The sequence below is a fragment of the Vipera berus genome (assembly GCF_964194415.1).
Source record: "Vipera berus genome assembly, chromosome: 2".
NCBI classification, from domain to species: Eukaryota; Metazoa; Chordata; class Lepidosauria; order Squamata; family Viperidae; genus Vipera; species Vipera berus.
The window spans coordinates 161,224,840-161,252,138 of NC_138203.1; the positions used below are offsets into that span (position 1 = coordinate 161,224,840).

General features: G+C 38.3%; 1 protein-coding gene across 1 annotated transcript in view; it reads left to right on the forward strand.

The window, feature by feature from the left end:
* NPLOC4 (NPL4 homolog, ubiquitin recognition factor) overlaps window positions 1–27,299 on the forward strand; it is a 63,121-nt gene that overhangs the window by 10,079 nt on the left and 25,743 nt on the right. Inside the window, exons 4-12 of the mRNA XM_081320923.1 lie at window positions 3,529–3,708; window positions 7,182–7,230; window positions 8,019–8,113; window positions 8,818–8,941; window positions 12,051–12,230; window positions 15,382–15,468; window positions 17,741–17,812; window positions 19,826–19,952; window positions 24,767–24,927. Coding sequence (XP_081177049.1) covers window positions 3,529–3,708; window positions 7,182–7,230; window positions 8,019–8,113; window positions 8,818–8,941; window positions 12,051–12,230; window positions 15,382–15,468; window positions 17,741–17,812; window positions 19,826–19,952; window positions 24,767–24,927 — 1,075 coding nt within the window. The remainder of the gene's footprint in view (window positions 1–3,528; window positions 3,709–7,181; window positions 7,231–8,018; window positions 8,114–8,817; window positions 8,942–12,050; window positions 12,231–15,381; window positions 15,469–17,740; window positions 17,813–19,825; window positions 19,953–24,766; window positions 24,928–27,299) is intronic.

Sequence of the window (27,299 nt, forward strand, 5' to 3'; positions counted from 1 at the left end):
CCAGCAAGAGCAGTGAGTCCACAAATACCCACAAGCTGCAGACAACCCTGTCCGAAGACTATACGTAGTGAGGCCATCTTGGGACCAAGGTATTTCTCAATAAGTAGTAAATACATATTGCTAGGATTTAGTTTTGTTTCTAGCCACCCAGACCCCCACAGCCTCTTGGCTTTAGGTTGGAAAGTGATACACAAGTGAGGTATAAACAATGAATTGATGGTATTTCATCCCAAACTAATGGATAACCTCTCCCATCAGCTAAATGTGATCCAGTAATATATGTAGGCAGACCCAGCCTTAGCAAATAGACATTAGTAAGTAGAAACTTACTTCAGATGTTAAAAAGCAATGCAAAATGAACCAAGCTTTGGCGCTCCTATACTGGAGCAGCCACTGGGCTGGATTGTTCCTGCTGTTCCACTGTTGACTGGACCTGGCCAGAAAATAGGAGGAGAGCCACTGAAAAGTAAGACCCCCCAATTTCTGACTCCTGACAGTGGTCTAGCAAACCACTATGGCAAATGATTTCAGAGAGGTCCATAAGGATCAAGAGAGGCACACTCCAACTTTCTAGGTCCAAATGAAAGCCTTCACCAGAGCTACTAGCACTGCTTCTCTCCCATGTCTAAATCTGAATCTTGACTGAAGGCTGAATTCTGAACTGATGATCTTTTCTTATAGTATTCTCCAAAAAAGGAGACTTTGGAGACTGAGCAGTGGCTTTCCACCATGCTGGATCAAGAGATGGCTTCTTTAAGAGGAGTGATAGTATCTTGCTTTCCTTTAAAGAAACACCTTTGAATCTTGTTACTCATACCTTATCTCTCAGTCTGAAGGAACCAGGAGGGAGATGGCTCCATCACAAAGGTCCTTTTTATTTCCATTGGTGCAGCTGAGACAGATTCGATAGATTTGCCATCTTGCAAAAATATGAAATACCCAGATATGTTGTGGATTACTTGGGATTTGTTTATTTTACTACTAGGAGAGAGTAACTCCATCTAGAACAGGTTGGACTCCAAAACAAAATTACCACCTTTTCAGGATAGCTGCATATGTATTTCACTTGACACAAATAAGTCAGCATGGTTAGGTGGATAAATAGTTTTTCAGGAAGTAAATTGTTCTTTAAAAGTTTAAGAGTTTTTGAATATTTCAAGCACAGTATTTTAGAAGAGAAAACAATTTTAAACTCAAATAGATTACATAGGCATATGTATGGCATCTGTCTGTCGTATCAAACAAATTTATACAGCCACCCACCTCTCAAAAAAGTGACTATTTGCTTTCTTCTTGGCTGATTCACTGTATGTTTCAGAGTAAAGAAAGGATAATCGTAATTGTTCTTGCTTTTTACTTTAGATTAAATATCTTACTCTATTTCATTTTTATAACTAGGGAGCGATCTATTAAATTATGCTTTCTTTTGGAATAATGTTGCTTTTCTCAAACTGGTATACTATGACAGTAAAATGTATCTTCATAGTCATTGTAGCGTCAAACGACTCATTTCAGCAAGAGCATGTTTGCTGGATCACATTTAGCATCCTCATTTCTTCCACCATGATAGGGGGGGAAAAAACTAGCAGCAGTCGCACCTCTTCTGTAGTCTGAAACTTCAAAAGGCTTTGGTGGGTCTTTATCATAAATACATATGCTGCTTGGATTTTATTATAAAGACCAATAGAACCTACAAAAGTTCTGCCTCCGGTTATGGCGACAGAATTTGAGCATTTAGCATCCAGCTTGCACTTATGACTGGCTGCAGCATCCCACAGTCGCACGATTGCCATTTGTCAATTTCCCTGCAGGTCTCCCACAAGCAAAGTCAAGTTTTTCTCCCCCCCCCACACACACATACCACGCCTTAGTCTTTTTAGCTTGCACACACCACACCCTTCTTCCTCCTTTCATTTGCATACACCCAGCCCCCTCTACCTCAGTCTCCCAGTGCTCAGATGGACGCATTCACCCTCATGCCCTTTCTATGATGTCACTGTGCACACATGCATGCATATACACCGTGTTGTCTTTCAGTGTCCTCCCTGTGATTGCATGTACCCATCACCCTTTTTCCTCATTCTCCCTGCAGTTGCACATACACGTGAACCCTATGTTCTCTTTCCCTGGCCTCCATCCACTCACACTCACCCACTCCCCCTAATTGTGCATGACCTGTGCTGAGCTTCTCAGGGTCTGTCCCACTCCCTGCAACACCTCTGCGCTCTTTACCTGGGAGTCCCTCTGCTTCCTGCTTAATGACCCACACCTCTGGGTTATGACAACAACCAGCTGCGAGGGTTTCTGGTTGTCGACTGATAACAATCAGGTGATGTCATATTTTACAACTGCATCATTTAGCAATGGCAATTCCATTCCCAATTGCAGATGTAACTCAAGGGCTACCTACCTATACATGCTGTGCGTACTTAACCCATTCATATATATTGCTCACTCAATTTTGATGGTGCATTACAACAATTAAAATAACAGCTATGAAAATATGGCATAGCATGTTTAATTCCCAAATGCCAATTGGAGCAAGTAGACAAAACCGCCTCACTTTTTTTCTTTTTCTGCGAAACTTGAAAGGAGGAGACTGCTCCGATTCCCTTGAAGGTACTTTTTATTGGGAGCAGGCAATTAATTGGTTTCTCTGTCAACCTTTGATGTTACTGTTCTGAGAAGAAATGCTAACCTTGGTAGAATAGGTTACTCATCATTTCCCTTGTGAATCATCCTTAGTCTGCTAGTGTTTGGCAGCTTGCCAATAATTGTAGTAGGGAAAAGGTAGCAGAAATCTGAGGCTGTTTAGAAATTTATTTTTTTCTTGGCCTGTTCTTATCTTGAATAGGATGGGGAGGTGGTAGTCCTTTGCTACCATTATAAAAAAATGGCTCTTTGGGAAATGACATCTCAGGAAAAGTGCAGCTTCAAAACAGCCAGCATTATTCGTCATGAGATAAAAAGAAATGATGTTAAAAACTGGAAGGTTCTTAAACGTCAGTCCTCTGTGCCTTTATCTCAGAGTAACTTCAGTTGAAAACAGGGAAGCTTACTTGCAAGTAAATATCCATAAGATAGCTCTGGTGTAGGCCCAGTACACTTTGGGTTTAGATCCAGTTTTCCTTTGATCTAAATACTGCTCACAGGAAAGTTAGTTGGAAGAGATGGTTTACTGATTATGGCTGTAGCTTCCTGGAAAGCTGTTTCAGAAAGTTGAGGAACCATCCAGAATAGTTTGGAAGGTGACCTTGACAGCTTGGAAGAAGAAAGGAGAATTCAGAGAAGATTGTCTCAATTTTTCCATAGAATGCTTCTGCTTCATCTCACTCCTTTCTGTAAAAGGAAAAAATGGTGTAATGAAGTCTATGATCTGTACAATTGCCAGTCCTGTGGGGTGTCCTCCTAAAATCCCCCTAAGCGCTTCCAAATTAAAATAGTTTGATGCTGTTGAATTTCATTCTGAAACTTATCATTCTGTAACAGTTCTGCCATTTTCCTCATATTTTTGTTTTGCTTTTGCAGACATGGAGATATGCTATTTCTTTTTCCATCAAGTGCAGCTGGCTCTTCCTCTGAGAACATGGATACCTCAATTTCTCAAGGAACACGTCCGCTAGGTGTTCCTCAGGTGGTAGAAGATGAAATTGATCAATACCTAATAAAACAGGATGGGAAAATTTATAGAAGCAGAGACCAGCAATTGTAAATATCATTGTTTTTTTTCTTATTCCACAAAATTCCTCACAGTTTACTGTTTGTTTCCTGTTTTCCTTCTCTATTACCCATTCTCAAAGATAACTAAAGTAATCCCATGTTAATTCACGTTGAAGCACTTTCCCACAATTTAGTTCTCTGAGATGGGTTGATAATAGCTAAAGATGCTACATATTTCAACGCCACTTATATGGAACAACTCAAAAAGGGATTCTTTCTTTTAGAAATCTGGAAAATTAATGTATTGATCTTCAGAACAGGCCACGGGAAAAATGGTACTAGTTTTTCTAGGAGAGTCAGCCTCATACTATTTTGATAGAAATTTTGTCTTTGTGTGGTAATGAACATGGCTATATGTTCAGTAATCTAAATATCCTCTCTGAAATTCTCACAGAAAATAGCCTCAGACAGTTTTGTAATCCTGTTCCTTTTTTTTAAAAAAAAGCACATTATTCTTTTTAGCAAAGAACACTGACAGCCATTGAAAAGATCTGAGCGGTGTTAATTGTTGTAAGACTTACTTGATCCTCAAACCATTTAGAGCTTAGTAGAATGAGGTGCATCTTAGTAATCATTTGTTAAAAGCACATAATGAAATAATATTGTAGCTTACTACTTGAGTAATAATCCATTTGTTTCCATTTAGAATCTTGGGAGTGCTAGAATTTGGCATATGTCCTTATATCTATACTCTAGGTGTAATAATATTAGGCATGAATAATTTCAGGAAAGTCTGGGTAAAATATGGAGTAGCTCTTACTTTAGCCAAATTAAAATTGTGCAAGAGAGCTGTAAGCACATAGTATAGGCTTGATTTGCTTTTATTAAATACAATTGCTTATTCAGAATACCAGTATTATTCTCAGTAAAAGTCCTGTCTGTCTTGAATTTAATCATTGTGGTTGAACTAACTAGATTTCTAGTAAGAGCAACAAAGGATGAGAAATCTTTAGTCAACTAAAGTGTAGAAGCCCTTAATTTAACATTATGAATTATGGGGAAGACGCTTCTGAAGTGGCAACTGCAATATTTTTAGCCTGTAAACATAGGACATAGCTCTCACTTAGTCATCTACTGCAAATCTCCTGGGTGTTTCTGATGATGATACTAGATGGCTGATTAGTTTGAAGAAAGTTTCCAATATCATTGAATATTTAAAACATGCTTAAAATTGTGTGTCCCAAACATCAACAACATGAAAGATTTGAAATTGTCACTAGCAAATATATGTTGGTTTATCCCTATGCAAGAGCAAAATTGATAATTTATTAATGCTAAATTTCTTATTCATGTCATAATATTACAGCCATTACACTTAAGTAAAAATGTTAATATTTTAGAATCTAAGATAGTCTAAAGGTAAAGGTAAAGGTTCCCCCGCACATGCGTGCTAGTCGTTTCCGACTCTAGGGGCCGGTGCTCATCTCCGTTTCAAAGCCGAAGAGCCAGCGCTTGTCCGAGGACGTCTCCGTGGTCATGTGGCCGGCATGACTAGACGCCAAAGGCGCACGGAACGCTGTTACCTTCCCACCGTAGTGGTCCCTATTTTTCTACTTTCATTTTTACGTGCTTTCGAACTGCTAGGTTGGCAGAAGCTGGGACGAGTGACAGACACTCACTCTGCTACGCAGCACTCGGGATTTGACCCGCCAAACTGCCGATCTTCTGATCGACAAGCTCAGCGTCCTAACCCACTGAGCCACCGCGTCCCTTTTTAAGATAGACTACATGTCCTAATTATTGTGGTTTTGAAATACTTGAGTGTCTGTAAGTAAGCAAGGGAAAAATAATAACACTGAATTACAGAAAGGCTGCATAGATACTTTGTTGTTAAGCTAGTAGGAGAAGTTATATCCAGAAGGTTTGGACATGATTGTAGACAGTTTGCTTGGTTTTTATCTTCTAAATCTTTTACATCTGTAAAACTTCAGAACTTCAGAGATGGTCCATGCCTAAGTATTTCTCAGATATATTGAGAAGCTCAGAATTGCTCTTGATAACCATTTTGCTCCTAGCTGGAATCTTTTTAAAAAATACGAAATATATTATTCTCACAGGGTACACTGAGAATATTGTAGTTGGTGTCTGTCTGAGGAAATGGCATTATGACCACCTGATGGTTACTTTTGGAGTATAACTATAAATTCTAGAGTAGACTTCTATTAATAGTAACTATTATAAAAATATGATTTAAACTTTTAGAATCTTTTATTTCTTTTAAGGTTAGATTGGTCTACATTGCCCCCTTTATGTAGTTTTCCATGTATTGGAATGATGGCTCCAGTGAAGATCAAAAACCAAAACCTTTGAATAGTGAAGTATTGTTGGCAGTTGAAAACATCATAGGCAAAAAAATCTCCTTTGTTGAATGTATGCTTGGCTTTGTGTGTATAGTGAAAGTTGCTAAGAACACATTAAGTTTTATGAAGAAAATTGTCAGTAGCAGAGAAAGAAAGTAGTTCTGAAAGACCTGCTGTTAAAATAAATGCTGAATAAATGAAAGATTTTTAAAATATTGAATAACAGTGTATTGCCTCCTTAAATAGATGGAAATGGAAGATGCTGCTCTGGACCTTTTCTGCAACAGTACAACCAATCTGTCTGTCTACTCCATTATTAATAAAAATAGCACTGTATCTTATCAGCACTCTCCATCATTGCATTTCTGAACATTTTCAGTGTAGTTAGCAAGCAGCCCACTAATACTTAGCTAACGTGTGCTTAACCAACAGATTTGTTCATCTGTGATCAGTACAGGTAGTCCTTGCTTAACGACTATGCATTCAGCGACTGTTTGAAGTTATGACAGTGCTGAATGAATGGTATTTACAATTGGTCCTTGACATTACAACCATCAAAATTCTCTGGTGGTTACATGATCAAAATTCAGATACTTGACAGTCTGTTCACATTTAGGACCACAAGATGTGCTTCAGCTTCACTTAATCACCTGTCTCCTCCCCATCTCTCTCCTTTTGGCCATCACACATGCTGCTGCCTTCTGCATCCCTGCCCTGCATTCAGGTGCCCCTCTCTACCACCCGCAGCTGACCTTAGGTGCTTTCTTCTGTTGACTGGGTATGCCTGGCCTGGCCCTTTGCAAGGCAGCTGCTGGCTGTGCCAGACCTGCCTGAAGACCTTGTCAGGAGCAGGGAGAAGCAGAAGAAGATGGTGAAGATCAGCTGGGATAGCAGGGCTGAGACCGCCAGGGGTGACCACAAGGAGAAGATATGGTGGGTAGATAGGCAGGTGGAGCAACTGCAACTATTGGCACTGCTGTTGCTAAGTGATGTGGTCATGTGATGTTTTGCTTAATGACTGCTTAGCAATGGAAATTCCAGTTTGTTGGGCTCATATTAATTTATTAAGCTGTATTAAGTATTAATCTGTAAAGCTTTACAAAATAGAGTGCTTTTCTGTTTTTGCCCGTAACTTTAGCTGCTAATGTTCTCTTTACACAGATGTCGACATGGTCCATTGGGTAAATGTGTACATTGTGTACCTTTAGAGGTAAGCAGATAAATGAAAGCTATTATGGTAATACTTTACAAGGTAAAAGTTTTCTTGATGTATACAGTTGCTTTAATGGCATCAATAGAGAGAATGTTGTTGAAACTTTAATGTATCCTAGCTGTACTGATAATGGTTAAAGAGGCAAAATTGGACCCTTGGATATACCTGTCAAATCAAAACATGGATTTATCTCTTTTTTGACATCTGGCTTTTTGCAATAGTGGTTTAAACAGGATATACTGTTTCATGTTACAAGTTTCGAGAAAGCATATGCAGTTGGTATTTTTCACTTATATTGGAAGTGGATTCTTTCCTTTTTAAAAGCTACAACTGAGAGTTGCTTATTTGGGAGGATGTTTATATCCTGCACTGTTTTTATTAATGACTTATGTTATAAAAAACCTTTTAGTCATTTTCAATTGTGCAAACATTCTTCAGTTTAGCTAGGTAACCTCTGCCAGAATTCTCAGCTTTGTTTTTTAGTTCTGTAAGCTAAAAACCCCCTAAGAATATTACATCCATTACACCCATCCACAGGTTGGGTTTCTAAAGCTATTTTGTACAAGAATAAAATGTCTTAACATGCGGGGGAGGGAGAAGAAAGGGCCCCACTATTACTGTCAGAATAGTAACTGCTGTGGAAAAAGAGCACAATGTTATCTAATTATTTCCACATTGAACACCAGCAGAGTATTCAGACTAAAAGATCCATTTGTACAGTGATCACTGTATTATCAAGCAGGTGTCTGACCTGGTTTTCTTTTGTGTATGTGGGTGCTTGGCAGCCTTTTGATGAGGATTATTTAAACCATCTGGAACCTCCTGTGAAGCATATGTCATTCCATGCCTACATCAGGAAACTGACCGGAGGTGCAGATAAGTAAGAAACTTTGTACCTACTGCAGGGGAGTTCAAAGATGGCATAGATGGCAAAATCTGAGAAAAAAATAGAAGACTCTTCATAGGGCAAAAACAATTTGGCTTCAGATAGGAACAATCATTTTAAAATTAGTTTATTATATTGGGGTGAGATGAATTTTATTTTTTTCCCCTTGGCTGTTGAACTTAAACTGATCTATACATTGGTGCAGCGAAGACATTTTTAAAGGGGATGACAAATCTGTAGTTTTGTCCTATTATCCACAGAGGTTACAATAAAAAAAAACTGTCCTAGAAACACAATCTTTCCATTAATCTCTCGCATTTCTTTTTATGGAGATTTCTCATAAAAAGTATTCCATGCCTAAGAAGATAGCAAATGTTAAACATCTTTATTTTTATTATGCTGTGAATCTGCAACTGATGTTTCTCATGTTTACAGTTTCTATGTTGATCACACTGTTAGCAGTTATTTGCATACTTGATATGTTTGCTAACACAAGTGTAAATGAGAGAAGAGGCAGGTTGGATTCTGTATTGAATTGCTGTTTTCCCCCCCCTAGTTTACAATGAGGATTAAGGAGTTATATGCAGACTACATATAGTTGTAGAGTCTGATGGCATCTTCTGGCAGGATGTCTACTGTATATTGGGTGGTGTTTTTTGTTTTTTTTAGATCTTCAGCATGTTTCTTCTTTTGTTTAGGGGGAAGTTTGTTGCTCTTGAAAACATTAGCTGCAAGATTAAATCTGGATGTGAGGGGCATCCTCCATGGCCAGAAGGAATTTGTACCAAGTGCCAGCCAAGTGCTATCACACTCAACAGGCAGGTAAGTTCAGTATTACCCAAAATGAAAGCTAGCTTTTCAAGGCAGCAAAGAAAGTTCTTGCTTATGATGTTTCTTTTGGGAAGGAATAGCCAGGAGAGTTTGGACAGTGTTTTGATAGCTGCTTGGTGACCAACTGTTAGCACTCATATAGGAGGATAAAGCAATATATATTTATCTGATAGATTCCTTATAAATGGAGGAAATCTGCCATGTATATGAGAAATCACAGCAATTTTAAATTCCAACTCTGTTGTTCTGTTAAACGAAGTGAAAGCACCACCACCACAAATTTCAGTTATATAATAGCAGTGGATTTTGTGAAGATGCATTAAGCTGGGCCACCATATTGCCTTATTCACTGTTTCCCTGCAATGCTAGATAAGCAAAAGGCAGGGTTGAGTTTTCTATAGATACTTGTTTAATAACTTGTGTAGCGTTTTCAGGACCCTATAGCAATAACAGAACACTTTGTAATTTTGAAGCCCTGCAATGTCCCAGGGAGATCTAAATTTATGCACTATAATTAGCAAGGCCAAACCTATTAGAGCAAAGAGATGTTTCAATCAAAAGTTACCGAAAAGATGCCAAACCCATTTCTGTTCTGAAACAGACCGCATCTATAAATGTATTGCCTCATTATGGATACATCTAAGGATTGCAAGGCTAGAGTCTCAGCTGTTTGTCTTTGTTTATCAATGCTTATTTACAGAAGGAGCCAATTCAGGATGACCAGACAGTATGAAGCTTTTTCATGATCAATCTAGAATTAAAAAAAATACATTGTTTAAAATAATATCTAAATGTGGTCTTTATATCTGAATCCAAGAAGCCTGTAGCCTTTCCTATTGTTTAGGTAAATGGGTTAATCAGGATTTGTTGTCCTCCTTATTTGTTTTCTTCAACATTATTAATACTGACCCATGTTTTAGGCTTGGGCACATTAACTAAGGGTTACAAAAGCTTTAATATTTTCTGTATATAATCTGAGACGTTTTCCCATAATATTATTCTGGGGTTCACATTTAGTTTCAAATAGTCTACTCTTTTGGAGTATGAGCTTGATGGCTGGAAGAGTTAATTTTGAAAAGGTACAGAAATAGTAAGAAGAAGCACTTATCTGAACTATTTGTTTGTTTGTTTGTTTTTTAAGAATATTTGAAGGCTATGATACACTACATTGCTAACCTTCAACAAATGTTTTATTTCCCTGGAGTGCTTTTAAATCCAACAGTGGCATAGAACAGGGCTTTTCAACCTTTTCACCCATTGTACCACTTTTAGGATATGGCAACATCCAAGTACCACCAGTCGCCTAGCAAGGTGTCAAAAACTTGAACACACACACACACACACACACACACACACACACACACACACACACACACACACACAAAGGAAAAAAGCGATGAAGTACAGGTAGTCCTCGACTTACAACAGTTTGCTTAGTGACTGTTTGAAGTTACAATGGCACTGAAAAAGTGCCCCCCAAGCCACAGCCGAGCAAGAAACCTGCCTGCCCGCCCGGCGGTGCTCTTCCTCCTGTTCAAGGTTTTCATTGTTGTGAGCATTTCTGTTGAGGATTAGCAGTGGGGGTGGGGTGGGTGTTTGGTTTTTATTCCCCCCCCCATCTGCTGGGTGGTTGCAGCAGGTTTTGGTCACTTCACATGACCCTGGGACACTGTGACCGTCATAAATATGAATCAGTTGCCAAGCATCTGACTGTAAATCACAAGACCCTGGAGATGCTGCAACATTCCAGCTGATTGGCGCCAGGATCAGTGCCGAGCTCCAGCTGGAGCCTGGCGCTGATCCTGGCACTTCTGCTGAGCCCTGACAGCCCTACAGCTCCGGCCGTCTCTCGCTCAGGCTTGTGCGGTGCTGCTACCGGTTCAGCTCATTCCCCTCCCCCACCACCACTTTTCTAGGATGGTTGCGTACCACCTGCCAGGTGCCAACGTGCCACAGGTGGTACCCATACCACTGGTTGAAAAGCCCTGGCATAGAAGATATGCTTAGGACCTTTTTTTTTTTAAAGTGGGCCAGGCCCTTGTTTGTACTAAGCCATTGAGATCAACAAAAAAGAAAGCTTGTAAGCTGGGATCATCCTACAAGTATAGAGTACTAGGAACTGCCTAGGACTGTGACAGAAAGGAGAACAGTGACACACGGACAGGTGTTTTTTTTAAATCGTTATGTCAAAGTGCCCATAGAGGACGATTGGGATCCCATAGAGAAAGTTAGAATTGAATGTCTGGAAATTCACTCCTGCTACTGGTATAATTTAGAGAGGCATTCTGACAATTCACTATGCAAGGTGTACTTTTGAAACTGTGGTATTCAAAAGTTGTGCTCTCACTCCTGTAGAATAAGGATTGCTGCAGGATAAAGGATTGTTATAACCATATCTTGTTTTCATTGGATCTCAGTGAGGTCTCTTTGTATTAAATAAATGTTTCATTACAACAGAAAAATTTGCAGGCGATTCAGGTGTATGGCAGTCATTTTGTTATGTTGTATAAAGCAATAACGCAAAATGTGTCTAAGGATCCAAAAATATTGTAGAAAGTGAAGATCTATGAATGTGTAAGAAATAATTGGCCACGTTCAGATGTCACAGTAAACTAAATTCTTTAATATTGTTGAACTATGGCTTGCAAATTTGTAAGTATCTTTGAGAGTCATATAGTTGAAGCAGGGCTTCTAGAGAGAGAGAGAAAGAGAGAAATTCTGGATATTTATATGTGAAGTATGCAGAACATAAAGATAACTTCTGAGAAAGCAAGCTGAGCTTTCTGCAATTCGTGAACCTCCCTAGCTAACATAGCATAAAAGAAGAGAAAGAAGTTGAAGTTTTTTCCTTCATGGATAGAGCTGTCATTGTTCGGTTATTTCTATTAGCAGAAGCAGCCAAATGGGAATGATCAAATAGTATGCTGTTCATAAAAAGACTTTTGGCTTGCCATAACTCCAAATGAAGCACGCTGAGTTAAAAGACAGCAGGCTAATATCCACAGTTTTGTGACTATATTAAAATCTACTGATTCTGATAAGGGGAAGTGTTCGATTATGGCTTTGTGTTTTTTTGTTTTTCTCCCCCCCCAAATGGCAGAAATATAGACACGTGGATAATATCATGTTTGAGAACCATACAATTGCAGATCGTTTCTTGGACTTCTGGAGAAAAACAGGAAACCAACATTTTGGATATCTATATGGGAGGTACACAGAACATAAAGACATTCCTCTGGGTATTCGAGCTGAGGTTTCTGCCATCTATGAACCTCCACAGGTAATCAAATCCTACTCTGAAATCCCCTGACTCGCTCCATTTAAAAGAATGCTTGGGAAATAACATTTCTCTTGTATTTTCTGGTAATTGAAGTAGAAGAATTAATTGACATATTTTGGGGAGAAGAATTTTGCTATGAGCAGTCTCTTGCTTTCTAAAGAAACAGACTTGATTTCAGTCTGAACATTTGCACATTGATGAGAAATTAAATCTCTCTAGGTTTGTTCATACTAAACGTAGGTTTGTAGGCTTTCTATTCACTTACGCTTGGTAAATAATTGCTTTCCTATAATCTGGAGAAAAAATGTCTCTGTGTGCTTCCTTCTGCTTCTGCTGAAGATGTGCCTACACAACTGTATATGGTTGAAGGTGAGGAAGACAGGTTGCCAAGTATGCATTTGATCTGTAACGGATAAAGATTTATATCGCAAGGGTGGGTGTTTTCAGTCTTAACACCATGCTGAGCTGAAAACCTGAACGATAGGCTAAAGAAAGAGGTACCTCAAACTGAGTCAGCAATAAGTATCTTATTTCTTTTTATAAATTAGAATTTTCCCCTGATATTGCAAGTCAGCCAGTCTCAGTTATTGAGCAAGTCATACAACAACGGCAGAGCTTGATGTTTGCTACTTTGAGATCTTTCCAGTTCATCAACAATGTTTCTGTTGTTATTGTAGATGAAGCGCTTTGGCTGTCATCCTAGCCCAGGGGTAGGCAACCTCGGCTCTTTTATGACTCATGGACTTCAACTCCCAGAATTCCTGAGCCAGCCAAGCTGGCTCAGGAATTCTGGGAGTTGAAGTCCATGAGTCATAAAAGAGCGGAGGTTGCCTACCCCTGTCCTAGCCAAAGTGTTGCCCGAGCATGCACATACACGTGAAAGCCCTTAAAACAGTGTTGGTGAGGGGACAGTACCTTGGCATTTTGAGTAGAAGGATCAGGGTATTTGGCTGCTTTGTAAAGGGCGCCTCTCAATGATTCACACGGCCCTATAAATTGTTAAGCTTAGCGTGCATTGGATTTTTTTAAAAACTGCAAGTTCATATTAAGTCACCAGATGGCATTGTTCACCGAGTACTGAAAGGTGATTCAGATGGAGCAATAACTGTAGTTATAACTGTAGAGTTTATCATAACTGTTAGCAATCACGTTAAAGAGGAAAAGTTAATGTAGACTTCTGCCCTAACTGTGTTTCCACATTTTAATCATAATTTGGAAACCAAGCCAATGATTTACCATTGCCGTGTTATAATTCTTGAATTCTGGAATGTAGGCAGAAACTCAAAGGATTTGCTGATAGGCATAAGATAGATGCAAAAGTCCAATTAAAAAGGGAACTAAGTTACATTTCCTTCCTTCCTTCCTTCCTTCCTTCCACCCACCCACCCACCCACCCATCCATTACATTTCTATACCAGCCATTTCACCAAATGACCTTACATAAACAAGGGTAAGTGGGGGAAAAGTGGCTTCTCTGCCATATGTTGGATTTTAGAACAAATCCATATCCCTGTGTCAGAAGTCCTGTTTCCCGAAAGACCATATAGAACTGGAAAGAGAATATACCTTTCTTTTAAACTGGAGATACTGTATTTTTTGAGAATAGAAGTGTTTTCCTTTCCTATTCCATTTTTTTTAAAAAGGAGATAATAACCTTTTACTGCAGCCGTTTCTCGTATTCTCCATCTTGTAAAATGAAATCAAGTTCCGTGACCTTGCGTAACGTAAGGGCTTCTTTCCTCTAAGAAATATAGGTTTGGGTTTTGCAAAAATCAAAAGTAAGTCTAAGAAAGTGGGCTTTTCTTTGAGAAGAAACTAAGGAATGCTTACCAGTTTACATAAGGAAAGAGAAATGTAACTTAACTCTCTTTTTATGGGCTTATGGATATATCTTATGCATATATTCTATTTGAATTTCTTTCTATATACAGAATTCTATAAGTATTATAAAAGATGCTTATTGTTAGTAAGGAACGAAGTAGGGGTTTTTTTGTTTTGTTTTGTTTTTGCAATCTTGGGGTCAACAACCTTGTAATTCAGACCGAGGTCCCCCAGCTAGCTTTGTGCCTGAAGCAAGAATAGAACTCACAAATTTCCAGTTTCTTAACTACTACACCAAACTAGCTGTTACACAGATCCTTATGGGTTATAATCTATATTCATTAGTCACTGTTAATTGCAATCAATCTTTTGCAAGCATCAAAATTCTTTTTTAAAAATTTTGATATTGTAATTAAAATGTAAAAGAAAAAATAAGCTCTCGTTCTTTTTTTGTCATACTTTTCCTCTGAATGCAATTCTGAATTCATTTAAAATTTAAATATAAGTCATTTAAAAAGCAGAATTTTTATAAAAGTTAGCAATGATCACAGAGCTTGGACAGCTAGAAACTCAACAGATATTGAATTTTTGTTGGAGAAAGGGAAATCAAACCTATCTGGAGGAAAGAGGAAAATTAATCCTTTTAAAGGGAGAAGAGAAATTAAAAAGAGGACGTGGACAGGGAAAATAGAGAGGACCACAGGATTCTGAAATCTTTGAGTTGGTTTCCTTTTGAGCATATTTTTGCATCAGTTGGTTAGCCCACTTGGAAAGAAATGCAGTGGAGGAATTCTCTGGTGATCCTTCATCTGCTGTCTCGTAAGTCATTGTTATCCATCTCCCTATGGGGTGGTTGCCACCAATTCTCATACACGGTGTCTTAATGCTTAGGTCAGTGCTTAAGATTAAAGTGGGATGAGAAGCAATGAATGGAAACTAATCAAGGAGAGAAGCAACCTATGCGTCTTGGTTAGAAGAATTGATCAGTGGAACTTCAGAAGTTCTGGGTGCTCCATCACCAGAGATTTTTAAGCCATTTGTCTGGAATGGTATAGGTCTCTTGCTTGAGCAGGGATTTGGACTAGAAGACCTCCAAGGTCCCTTCCAACTCTGTTATTCTGATTCTTGGAAGTAAAATCTAATTTTAGCAGGGAAGCATACCTGTTCTGAACATTACATAAGACCATGTTATGTAAATGGGATATGGTAGCTTGTCTGTTTTCATTCTTCTGATGTCTGTTTATTGTGGATAATGTTATTTTCCCTTTCAGATACTAAACGTCTACCTGTTAAAAATTAGTTCTCTAATGCCATTTGCTTTTCTATTTAGATTGGTACACAAAATAGTCTAGAGCTCCTGGAAGACTCAAAAGCAGAGATTGTGGATGAGATTGCTGCAAAACTTGGCCTGAGAAAGGTATCAAAATACATTTGAGGCAAAATGCTAAAGAAAATTTCTTTATATAAGTGAAGAAAATCTTACTAAGTACCCAGTGTATATATAAATATATGGGAAAAGAAGTATTTTATAATAAGCTATCTGACAAAAATCTATACCTAATGCAGGAAAAAAGGGAAAAATCCAAAGAAGAAAAAAGAAATAACATATTGAAATCTTTGACTTATCATTGTCTTAATCATTGTGGTTTGTAAACTTTGATTTATAGCTTGATAAGAAGCATGAATTTGGTTTTGGTAGCAATAATAATGGCATTTAGACTTAGATACCACTTCACAGTGTTTTATATTTCTCTCTAAGAGATTTAGAGAGTCAGCATTTTGTCCCCAACAATCTGGGTCCTCAGTTTACCAATCTCGGAAGGATGGAAGACTGAGTCAACCTTGAGCCAGTGAGAATCAAACTGCTGGCAGTTGGCAGTCAGCAGAAATAGCTTGCACTACTGCACCACCACAACAATAGAATTAGAATTAGAATTAGAATTGCTTTATTGTCACTTTAAATGTACACTAATTGGCATACATTAAAATGAAATTTTGTGGCATACCAATTTTGTTGCATTATTCAAACCATGCTTAATTAGCCTATTATACTAAATCACAAATGTTAGCATGTTGTGTCACACAGGGTTTTTTATTGATTTATTTTGTGCATACAATTTCTAGATCAGAGTGGGGCTTTTTTGGTGATCAAGTACATAGATAACATTTTGGATGATAGGAAGATTTACATTGGGCACGATGGTGGCACAAAGTAAGCAGGCCCATGTTACACACAGTTGGGGTGGAGCTGATATATTATTATTTCAGTGTTTACTTCATAGTTTTTGGATGTGTCCCATTTCAGAATTATGTGAGATTTCACCACTGAAACCAGGATAGGGAAGAGGCATCTTACTGAATATGTATCAGAAAAAATACAGTTGAGATAGTTTGACTAGAATAGAGCAGATTTTATCTCTTGTATTTTGATTTTTTTTATCTAAAGACCGCCAGTGATTTTTTAAAATTGTGGCATATCAGTTTTCAGATCAATAACTAATTTTCTTATATAAGTGGAGGCAGTTTATATTGTTAATCCCTGCTCCAGAGAAATAAATAGATTTTATTTCTTGGAGCTCGGGCATTTTTAATCCAGGGACATCAAATTACATGAAAAATATTAATTTGGATTTATGCAAACATCTTTATCTACACATGCAATTTTTCTTTTTGGCTGTAAGTTTATTTTCTCATAGTTGCCAACCTTTTGCCAATGTTTGGAATTTTGAGAGTATTGTCAATGCTGTCACAAAATGCCACAAGGGGCTATGTCACAAAACAATATTTTCACAGAAAGCAAATCTGTGATTAAAAGAAAGTTAACAACTTGACAAGAACCCAAAGGCGAGACAAGTGGGAATGAGCTTAAAATCGAAAACACGCTCTTTTGATCACATAGCATTATTTATATATTTATTAACTGGGGTTGAACAACATTCCAGTTAATCCAGCAATTTCTTCTTTCAGTAATTAGGGTTAATGTATTTAATGTAATAACAGTAAAATATAATTGTGATAAGCACCCATGAGGTCAGTAGTCATCCAACTTCCTTCAGTTCCGCCCTCAGAAATTGTGGAGAAGCGCCATGTTTTTACCATCCTCTGAAGCCACCAATAGGGTATGGGCTGGCCTTATCATTAGGGATAATGTGTTGTAGAAGAGGAGGCCATAACAGAGGGCTCCCCTGTAGGACCTCTAATGACAATATTCTCTCAGATGTGGGACCCATAAACATGCCTTCCCTCGCAGATCTTCACCTGTTGGGCAGATTCCATAAGCAAGCAGATGGGTGCTAAGCCAGAAAGATCTGAATGGAAAGACTTGTGCCTTTTAATTTAACTAGTATAAAACTTGGATCTTGAGAGCAGCTGTGTGGACTGCTTTTGACTTTACAGTGTAAATCACAGAAGAGTAAATATCTTTTTTATAAGGAGGGTGAGAAGTAGGATCCATGTAGAAATCTACAGACCTTTTCATAAGGGAGCCTAAAGCTGCAGGCCTTTACCAACTGGCACTATAAAACATATTCAAATGAGTTCTGCAATGCTAAGGATTTTTTTTCCCAGACAGCTGTGAAGCATATTTCACTAAGGGATTTATATAACTAAGACCACATTGTTCTAACTAGGATGAGCAACATTTTGTAATAAAACAAGACAGATAATATGTATATATATTATGTTTTAAGGTTGGCTGGATATTCACAGATCTGGTTTCAGAGGACACACGGAAGGGGACTGTTCGCTACAGCCGAAACAAGGTAAGAATTTTTTTCTCTTTAATGTGCTTCTGGTTTTATAGCAATTATTGCATCATCTATACGCATAATTCATGATCAGGAACAGGGGTTCAAAAGGAATCCTGTGATGGATTGTGTAGGATTTTCCTACAGAAGGAATATGTAGCATATTTTTAGTACTATATGTCAGGGCTTCCAAACCCCCAGGCCATAGCCCTCTACCAGCCATGGCTGGTTTGGAAGTGGGCCGCACAAGTAGCGGGCTGGTGTGCGCCTGCATGTGCGCGCACCTCAATTCACATGAGCAGCAGGCTTTTCGCACCAAACAGCTGCTCATGTGAATTGAGCTACAAGTGCGCCGGGCCAGCAACTTGCAGAAGTGGCATGTCAGCCCCCCACTTGCACAGGCCACTTCCCCTCTCACCCCGTCAGGCCACCAAGCCATAAAGGTTGGGGACCACTGCTATAGTCACAACATATTTTCATTGCCCTTCAGTAAAAAGCTCAAGTCTCATTTGGATTGGGTTTGGTTCTTGGCGACAACATACACAGCTCCGTGTAGTTTTCTTGCCAAAAAAAATATGGAAATGGTTTACTTTCTTACAAGGTGGCTTTTTGTGACTTCCTAGTGTATAGCTCTGGATGTCTCCCATCAAAGCACTAACCAGGCCTAAAGCTGCTTAGTTTCTGAACTCAGATGAGGTGAGCCAAATCTTGTCACCTGTTGAGACTTTTTTAAACAGACTTTCATTAGCACTCATCTTGCCTATTGTATTTTTTTTTAAAAAAAAGATTTTTAGCTTTGAGAACACCATATTACTGTACCATATCATAATGCATTTGATTAAACTTTACAATATCTGTCAGTTGAAGCCTGCTTGTGCAATTATGATAACCTACAGACTATTGCCTAAAAGTAACCTGAATATCTAATAACTGTAAATGTTTCCCACTTTTATTACAGTTTTTGTATGTGGCCCTTCCAGTGTTGAATCTTCTATAATATTTTCCATAAATATCTTAGCTGGACACTATTTTGAGACCAGAACTAAACAACAAAGTTTAATTATTTTTGTCACCCTTTTTCCACCCTGATGAAATTGAAATGTATAGACCAGGGGTCAGCAACCTGAAACAGTGAAAGAGCCACTTGGAACTGGTTCCCTCAGAAAAGGAAAAACTGGGAGCCGCAAAAAAATGTGTGCACATGTGTGTACATGCGTGCATGTGCAGAACAGGGTTTGACTGAAGAGTGGAGCCAAGGCAAGATATGCACCTACCCTGCATATTTGAATTGATTGGTTGAACTTTTTTAGTCCCACTTTTTTTTTTTGGACTGCACATGGCAGAGAACTGGGAGCCACAGGAGACGTCTGAAAGAGCTGCATGCGGCTCCGGAGCCGCGGGTTGCAGACCTGTGGTATAGACCAAGTCTAAAACTAAGTCTAAAGTGGATAGTATGTTACCACAGATACTACCAGATACCAGTGAGATCAAAACTCTTTGCAGTTTTATTTCTATAGAGGTTTTGGTTCCTTGGGAAGTCAGGCAGTGGGAAAACCTTAGGAATAACCCATCTTAATTTCGGCCTATTCCTATCATTGATAGAAAGGGTAACTGTTTAAACTTGGTCTTAAATGTTCTCAGGTAGAAATCAGATAGGTAAACTTGATTTACTTTTCATTTTCGAATCTAATTTCCCAATTCGTTTTCCTAATGTGCTTGTTTAAGTTATCTATCACACAAAGCCCGTATTCTGCTTATAATTTCTCATATCGAGAAATACCACATCCCCTCATCTCAGCGCTGCTTCTATTCTGTCAGAGAACATACAGAGGACATCGTAAGGATAAAGTAAACTAGAAAGTAATGGAAATGCACAGTTAGGTATGAGGATCACCTGATACTGGCTAATCTTTTTCCAGGAGGATAAATTTATGCTGGATGTTAATTTATATTTTTTTTAAAAAATAAATCATGTTAGGTTCCTTAAAAGCACTTGCCCGTGTTGTGTTGTCTTCTCTTCCTCTTTAGGATACCTATTTCCTTAGTGCAGAAGAATGCATTACAGCTGGGCATTTCCAGAACCAGCAGCCAAACATATGCCGCTTGTCTCCAGATGGACATTTTGGGTCTAAGTTTGTGACTGTTATGGCTACAGGTAATAATAAAATACTGTAGTCTTTCTCCTTAACCTGAAGAGGTTTTGTCTGTCTTTCTCCCCAAGGTAAAAGGTTTTCCAGATACCAGAAATGTTCAGAGTCAAAGGCAATGTATTTTGCTCTACATTCTGACTTCTCTGCTTACGAAAATGTCGGGGCATGCTTAGGCACGTTGGATGAGAAAACAGAAGCAGAGGTTTTCTGTAACAGTTCCTTGGCTATGGAATTAGTTCTATAAAGAGGTCCACCTGCTGTCTGTTCTGTTATTTTTAGTGCGAGGCAAATAATTTCTTATTCCTGTAGGCCTTTTTAATCTGTTTATGTTACTGCTGTATATGGCCTATTTTAGTAGTTTTATTCCCGCTGTGTTTAACTACTATTTCAATCAGCCATTTTTGCATAGCTATTTTGGATATTGGCAAACTTAACACTATTTAGAAATATATAAATATAGGAAACTTGCCAGGGTACGTGAATTGGTGATTGATTTCAGATGTCACTTTCATCTTTTTTTTGCCTTCTCATAACACAAATTCTTTTCTCCTTCTACTAGTTTATGTTGCTATACGTTACCTTGTTTTAACTGGCAAGCTGTACTGTAATTATGTTGAAATTTATTCCTCACTAATATTTTTCATCCAAGTATCTTTAGTCCTAAATTCCACAATCTATTCTGTTGCAGTTTTCAACCTAAATACAGGTAGTCCTCGGCTTACGACCACAATTGAGCCCCAAAATTCTGTTGTTAAGTGAGACATTTGTTAAGTGAGTTTTGCCCCATGTTACAACATTTCTTGCCACAGTTGTTAAGTGAATCATTGTAGTTCTTAAATTAGTAACCCGGATGTAAAGTGAATCTGGCTTCCCCATTGACTTTGCTTGTCAGAAGATCGCAAAAGGTGATCAGATGACCCCCGGGACACAGCAACCATCATAAATATGTACCAGTTGCCACGCATCTGGATTTTAATCACATGACCATGGGGATGCTGCAAAGGTTGTAACTGTGAAAAATGGTAATAAGCCACTTTATTCAGTGCCATTGTAACTTTGAACAGTCACTAAATGAACTATTACAAGTTGAGGACTGTACTGCCATGGATCCTAATGTGCTTCTGCATCTGTAGAAGAAAAGGTTAGCTTCAGGCAACTATCAGCAGTTCCTACCTTTTTATTTTGACCAATCACATACATTCTTTCCTCCCTCCCCGCCCCCCCCCCAAAAAAAAGCAAAGAATCCACAAGAATATCCACAAGAGCCTTGGTGGAGCAGTGGGCTAATGCCTCCTTAAGTAACAGCAGCTGCCTGCAATTAGTGCAGGTTCGCATCCCACCAGGCTCAAGGTTGACTCAGCCTTCCATCCTTCCGAGGTAGGTAAAATGAGGACCCAGATTGTTGGGGGCAATAAGCTGACTTTGTAATAATGCCGCTTGGGGTGTGTGTGAAAGCCCTAATAAGCAGGCATATACATAGAATGAAGGCTACTGCTAAGCTTGTAAGCCGCCCTGAGTCTTCGGAGAAGGGCGGGATATAAATGGAATTAAAATAAAAATAAAAAATATGATTTCAAAATTAGAGGAACTACAGAGCAAAAAAGAGTGGTAAACCTCATCATTTGGGTAAAGCTTTTTCTTCACAAAAAATCAACACGTACATTAGTACTTCCATATCTTCTTGAAATATCATGGTCTGCAGGTACTCAGTATTTCATTTAATTTTGTAGTGGTGCCATTGAAATGATAGTAATACACATTGACAACTTATGCAGTAAAACATTCACTTAGTGTGCTTTAATTAATTTTATTAATTACCTTTGTTCTTCTGTTCTTGTTTCTCAAAGAAAACCCAACAGCAGAATTTTGTTTTAAATCTTAAATGAGTATACATACTAACGGTGCTTTTTCAAAAGGCAATTGGATTTTCTTTTTGCCTGAAGACATTTCGCTTCTTATCCAAGAAGCTTCTTCAGTTCTGACTGTCAGAACTGAAGAAGCTTCTTGGATAAGAAGCGAAATGTCTTAAAGAAAAAACAAAGTCCAGTTGCCTTTTGGAAAGGCACTTTGGGGACAACAATGACGTGGATGACTGAGAATCTCCATAGATATCTTGAATGAATACTGTATTCCAGTTGCTAATTTAAGGCAAACTGTAATGGCTTCTACATTAGTAATACATGCTATGTGATCGTTCAAAGATGCTCAGGAAAACAGGACAGAAATAATAGAAGGATGTAACAGAAACTTACATTTGACCTTCTTTGTGACTTGCTTGCCCAAACTTAAGATTTTCTATCCTTCCCTCACAAAATGAGATTTAGACAGAAGAGGATGCTAATACTTACGTGGATTTTTTTTCTCACGATGCTTGGTTTTCTGTTAGGCCAATTCTTACAAGATTCTTTTTAATTAATGAAATGTTTGTCATATAATGTGCTTCCTGAAACATTGTCCACGTCACTAGATTACTTGCTTGTCAGCAGCTGAGTAGAAACTTCAGGGCTGTCACTGCACTTTCACCTTTATTTGCAGTTAATTAAGTGATATTTCCCAGAGTTAGAAATACTTACAATGATATTTTAGATTTTGGGGTTCTGCAGTTGCCTTAATACCTCTTGGTGCTGTTTTGCAAGTTATTTTGCAGAGTCACATCATTATAGAGCAATTTACTCCAAAGGCTATATTTGTCTTACATGTCCAATGCAAAATTGTCTTTTAGGAATATTACAAATGATCTCTTTGTATAAAATGGAAGTAGACAAATTGGATAACACCAGACTCTTTGACTCTGTGTTTATCGCATGACATTAAACTTTAGGGTTTATTACTATTATGCTTTTTTAAAAATTAAGCTGCCCTTACTTTGGGTTGCATGTGACACTTTGTTCACTTTTTCAGCAATAGACAGATGGGGATAAACATAAGAAGAATGAGCAACTATCTACAGCTGGTTTTTGCACAAATGACATAATCAGCACTGTTAATTTGAGTAGCATAAGTGGTAGCAGCTTATATGTTAGAGACAGGATTCTAAAGAAAACTGGGCTCTTGCAGATAGAAAGAGGATACCATTTTCAGAGACCACAAAAACATTAGGAAATTTTCATTCAATGCATTGTGTTCATGACAGAACCGCTCCTGTCAGCAGAATTAAAAGATGAATTCTTTACCCTGGACATTTTCAAATCTGAGTATAGCATCTGATTTTAGGAGTGGAGAGAGAGGAGGAGGAGCAATCCCCGTGTTATAAACAGGTTACCACTTGACACTCGATTATGCCCCCTTATATACAGTATAAGCTCCATGAATAACAAGGTCACTGACTCGAAATTGATTTTGTAGAGGAAACTTGTAATACGGAATGAGTTATATTTCAAAAAGCAGTTTTGTAAAGTCTGCCTTTGATTTCTAATCCGATAAAAGCTCACAAAAATTAAAACACAAGTAAATATAGGAAAATTCTGTCCGCCTAAACAATTCCGTCTTTCGGTGAAATGATTTAACTTGCTGCCCAAAGTTTCAAAGGTTTAGGAAGAACTAGTACAGAAACATGAATCATTGAGGGTCTGATGTTGTATTTTTGTTTTTGGGTGTGTGTTTTTTTTGGTAAATGACTACATGGTTTTATTTATTACTTAAAATTTTTATGTAGACTAAATATTTTTATGTTTAGTCACCCTTGAGAATTGGGTGATGCAAGCAATGATAGGGGCAACAACACATTATGGGAATATGATCCTGCTGCTTTGCAGGCTGTACTGGTTGCCGGTTTGCTTCTGGGGGTAATTCAAGATGCTGGTTATCATCTTAAAACCTTTCCTGGCATAGAGCCTGCTAATCTCAGAGACCTCCAGTTGCCTCTGCCCATCTGGTCTGGTCCAGCAGAGTGGGGTTCTCTGAGTCCCATCAATTAAAAAATGCATTGTTACAGAAAGCCAGCCTTCTTAGTTGCAATTTCTGCCCTGCGCCACAATCTGCCCCCAGACATTTGTGTGGCTCCTGCCCTTATGTCTTTCAGGAAATTACTGAAGATCCGATTGTTCTCCCAGGCTTTGAATATAGATGATTGTGGAGTCCTTTTTTAGTCTAGGGTCAGTTTTGGTTTGTTTGTTGTGCTTTGCTCTTCTGGACTGTTGTATTTGAATAAGTTGGTTTTTAGTTGCAAGCTACTTACAACTAAAATTTGGGAGCATGGTGGCAAATAATAAAGACTATTACAGTATAAATAATAAATAATAAAAGTAGAAATGACAGCAGTGGGGACTGCCAGGATTGCAGTCACTACGTGGTCTAGTCAAGTGACATTGCATTTTACAACAACATTACTTAGTGAAATTCCAGTCGTAATTACTGTCATTAAGCAAGGACTACCTGCAATGTTTATAAGCGCCCATTTGATCGTAGATAAGGTATAGTGAAGAGGTTACAGAAGAATCGGGAAGGATACAGTGCTCAGTGCTAGCTTTATAAAAATCTACTTCACAATAAGAAAAAACAATACATAAGGAATCAGCTTATTTAATCTTTCAGGAATGATGAAACATGATATATCATGCCCTGTATATTATTGTCTAATGAACAATTTGTCTTTAAAAAAATGTGTATGTGGTGAATCCTTTGGACAGTGCTGTATCATTCATCATTTTGAAAACTTTTAAGCACAAATTTTAGAAAAAGGCTGTTCTGTATGGGCAATAAAATCTGGATTGATGCTGAATTTCTTAATGAAATAACGTGTTCTTCATAAAATCAGTGATAACCCATCTAGCAGCTTGAGGCGTGTTGAAACCTCTCTTCTTAAAATATCTCTTTTCAGGGGGTCCTGACAACCAAGTTCACTTTGAGGGCTACCAAGTCTCTAATCAGTGCATGGCTCTAGTGCGCGATGAATGTTTGTTGCCATGCCGTGATGCTCCAGAACTCGGCTATGCAAAAGAATCCAGCAGTGAGCAGTATGTGCCTGATGTCTTCTATAAGGTAAATATTCATCACCCTACATCTCTGTTAACCTATGACTTTTGTGAATATGTATGGTTTATCTGTAGCTTTCAGTATTTTACAAGCCAAAGCCAGTTTCAGTTACTTAAAATCTGGGCGGAGTGAGTAGTTTGACTCAGGAGGGCTTCATAAGTTAATGGGATCTGATCCAACTCACAGCTTACAACTTTGTGCTTTTTTTTTAATTAGCAAACCAAGGCAAGTTCTTAGTTTTGCTTTCATTCATGTAAAGTACTTCAAGCAGTTCTTCATTACAGCAAGTTTACTTTCTTCCACCCTCCTCCTTCCCTCCTTTCTGATAAGGAATATTTATTTTATTTATTTATTTTAATTCCATTTATATTCCGCCCTTCTCCGAAGACTCAGGGCGGCTTACAAGCTTAGCAGTAGCCTTCGTTCTATGTATATGCCTGCTTGTTAGGGCTTTTATACACCCCCCAAGCGGCATTATTACAAAGTCAGCTTAATTGCCCCCAACAATCTGGGTCCATATATATATATATATATATATATATATATATATATATATATATAAAGTCCTTATGGTGGTAAAGAGGAAAAGAAGGACGAGGGGGGGACAGGATAGCAGTCTTCCAATATCTCAGGGGTTGCCACAAAGAAGAGGGGGATCAAGCTATTCTCCAAAGCGCCCAAAGGCAGGACAGGAAGCAACGGATGGAAACTAGTCAAGGAGAGAAGCAACCTAGAACTAAGGAGAAACTTCCTGAGAGTGGGAATAATGAATTGGTGAAACAATTTGCCTCCAGAAGTTGTGGGCGCTCTTATCAGTGGAGATTTTTAAGCAGAGATTGGACAGCCATTTGTCTGAAATGGTACTGGAGGTCTCTTCCAACTCCATTATCCTGTTAGTCTGTTAGTCATAAAACATCAGTCTGTTTTATGTGCACCCAGCCATGCGTGCTAAAGGTTCTTTTCTTCTAAATAAATATATGAGTGCAGTCTGTAACGTCGGTGAAACGTCTGAAGCGCTGTTTCTATATTCCTTTCCTACTTAGAATTAAGCAAGGAGTTAATTATACTACCTGGTATTCTTTCTTGGATGGTGTTCTGTCTCTTTAGTCTTTCTTGGAAGCCATTTCTGCCAGGAAGGCAGTCTTGTTGTTTGTCTTTTTCCTTCAGTGTTTTGGGACCACCACCAATTCTGATTCCGGCTTTCCTGGAACCAAGAAACCTTCATAGCTAATGCTGCCTAGAAGCCATTTTTTTTGCCAGCTATCCTTCTTTCCAGAAATCTCTCTCTTAGTCTCCAACTCTTCTGACCTCCGTCCCCATCCCAACCCCTTATCTGCATGGTAGTAGCTTTCCCTTTTCCCATGAGAAAGCTACTGTCTATGAATTATTTCTGCTTCCTTCAGCTTCAGTCAATTAAAAAAGAGCAATATGCATGTTTTGGGTGAGTATATAACATGATGGCAGACAGCCCAGAGCTTTGACATGCTGTCATAGCCTTTTCTTGAAGGCCTAATTATATGTAATTTAAGAGTTTCTTATACATATAGTAACTTACTAGAGTACCAGGTTCTGGCAGTTTCTGATTGGGTAGATATACTGGTCTGAAATAGATTTCTACTTTTTTATTTTATTTTCCCAAATAACTTGGTCCCTTGTTCTTGAAATACGCAGTATTCCTTCCCAGCATTTTTTTCCTCCATGAAGATAGACCAGAAGTGTAAAATGTTTATCTGTAAATGGAATAGTGTTGGACACGTAGATCACACAACAATAGAATAATTGAATAAACTATTTCTTTGTAAAAAACACATATTTTTTCAGTGTAAAATACAGATATTCAGGTGATGCTTGATAGATAAATCAGGAGGAGTCTGGTAGCACCTTTTCGAAATGAGCTACTGTAGCAATAGCAAAAGCCCTTAGACTTATATACCGCTTCACAGTGCTTTACACACACCCCTCTAAGCAGTTTACAGAGTCAGCATAATTGCCCCCAACAATCTGGGTCCTCATTTTACCAACCTCGGAAGGATGGAAGGCTGAGTCAAACTTGAGCTGGGGAGAACTAAACTGCCAAACTGCTGGCAGTCAGCAGAAATACCCTGCAAGTACTGAATTCTAATCATTGCGCCACCTCAGCTCAGTTTCATCAAAAGCATAGAGTGGCTAAAGTGATGTAGAATTACAGTTGGGATTAACATTGTCATTTTTTAAAAATTCTAGGATTTAAATTGTTTTTGTGAATTTCTTTTTCCACTCCAAACTGGATCTCTGCTGATTAGTGATATAGTTTTGAGTAGTTTTGCTTATTGGCACTTCCAAGAGGCTTTACATCCATTAAGCATGCAATGCCTATTAAATCTTCGGGTTTTGATGTC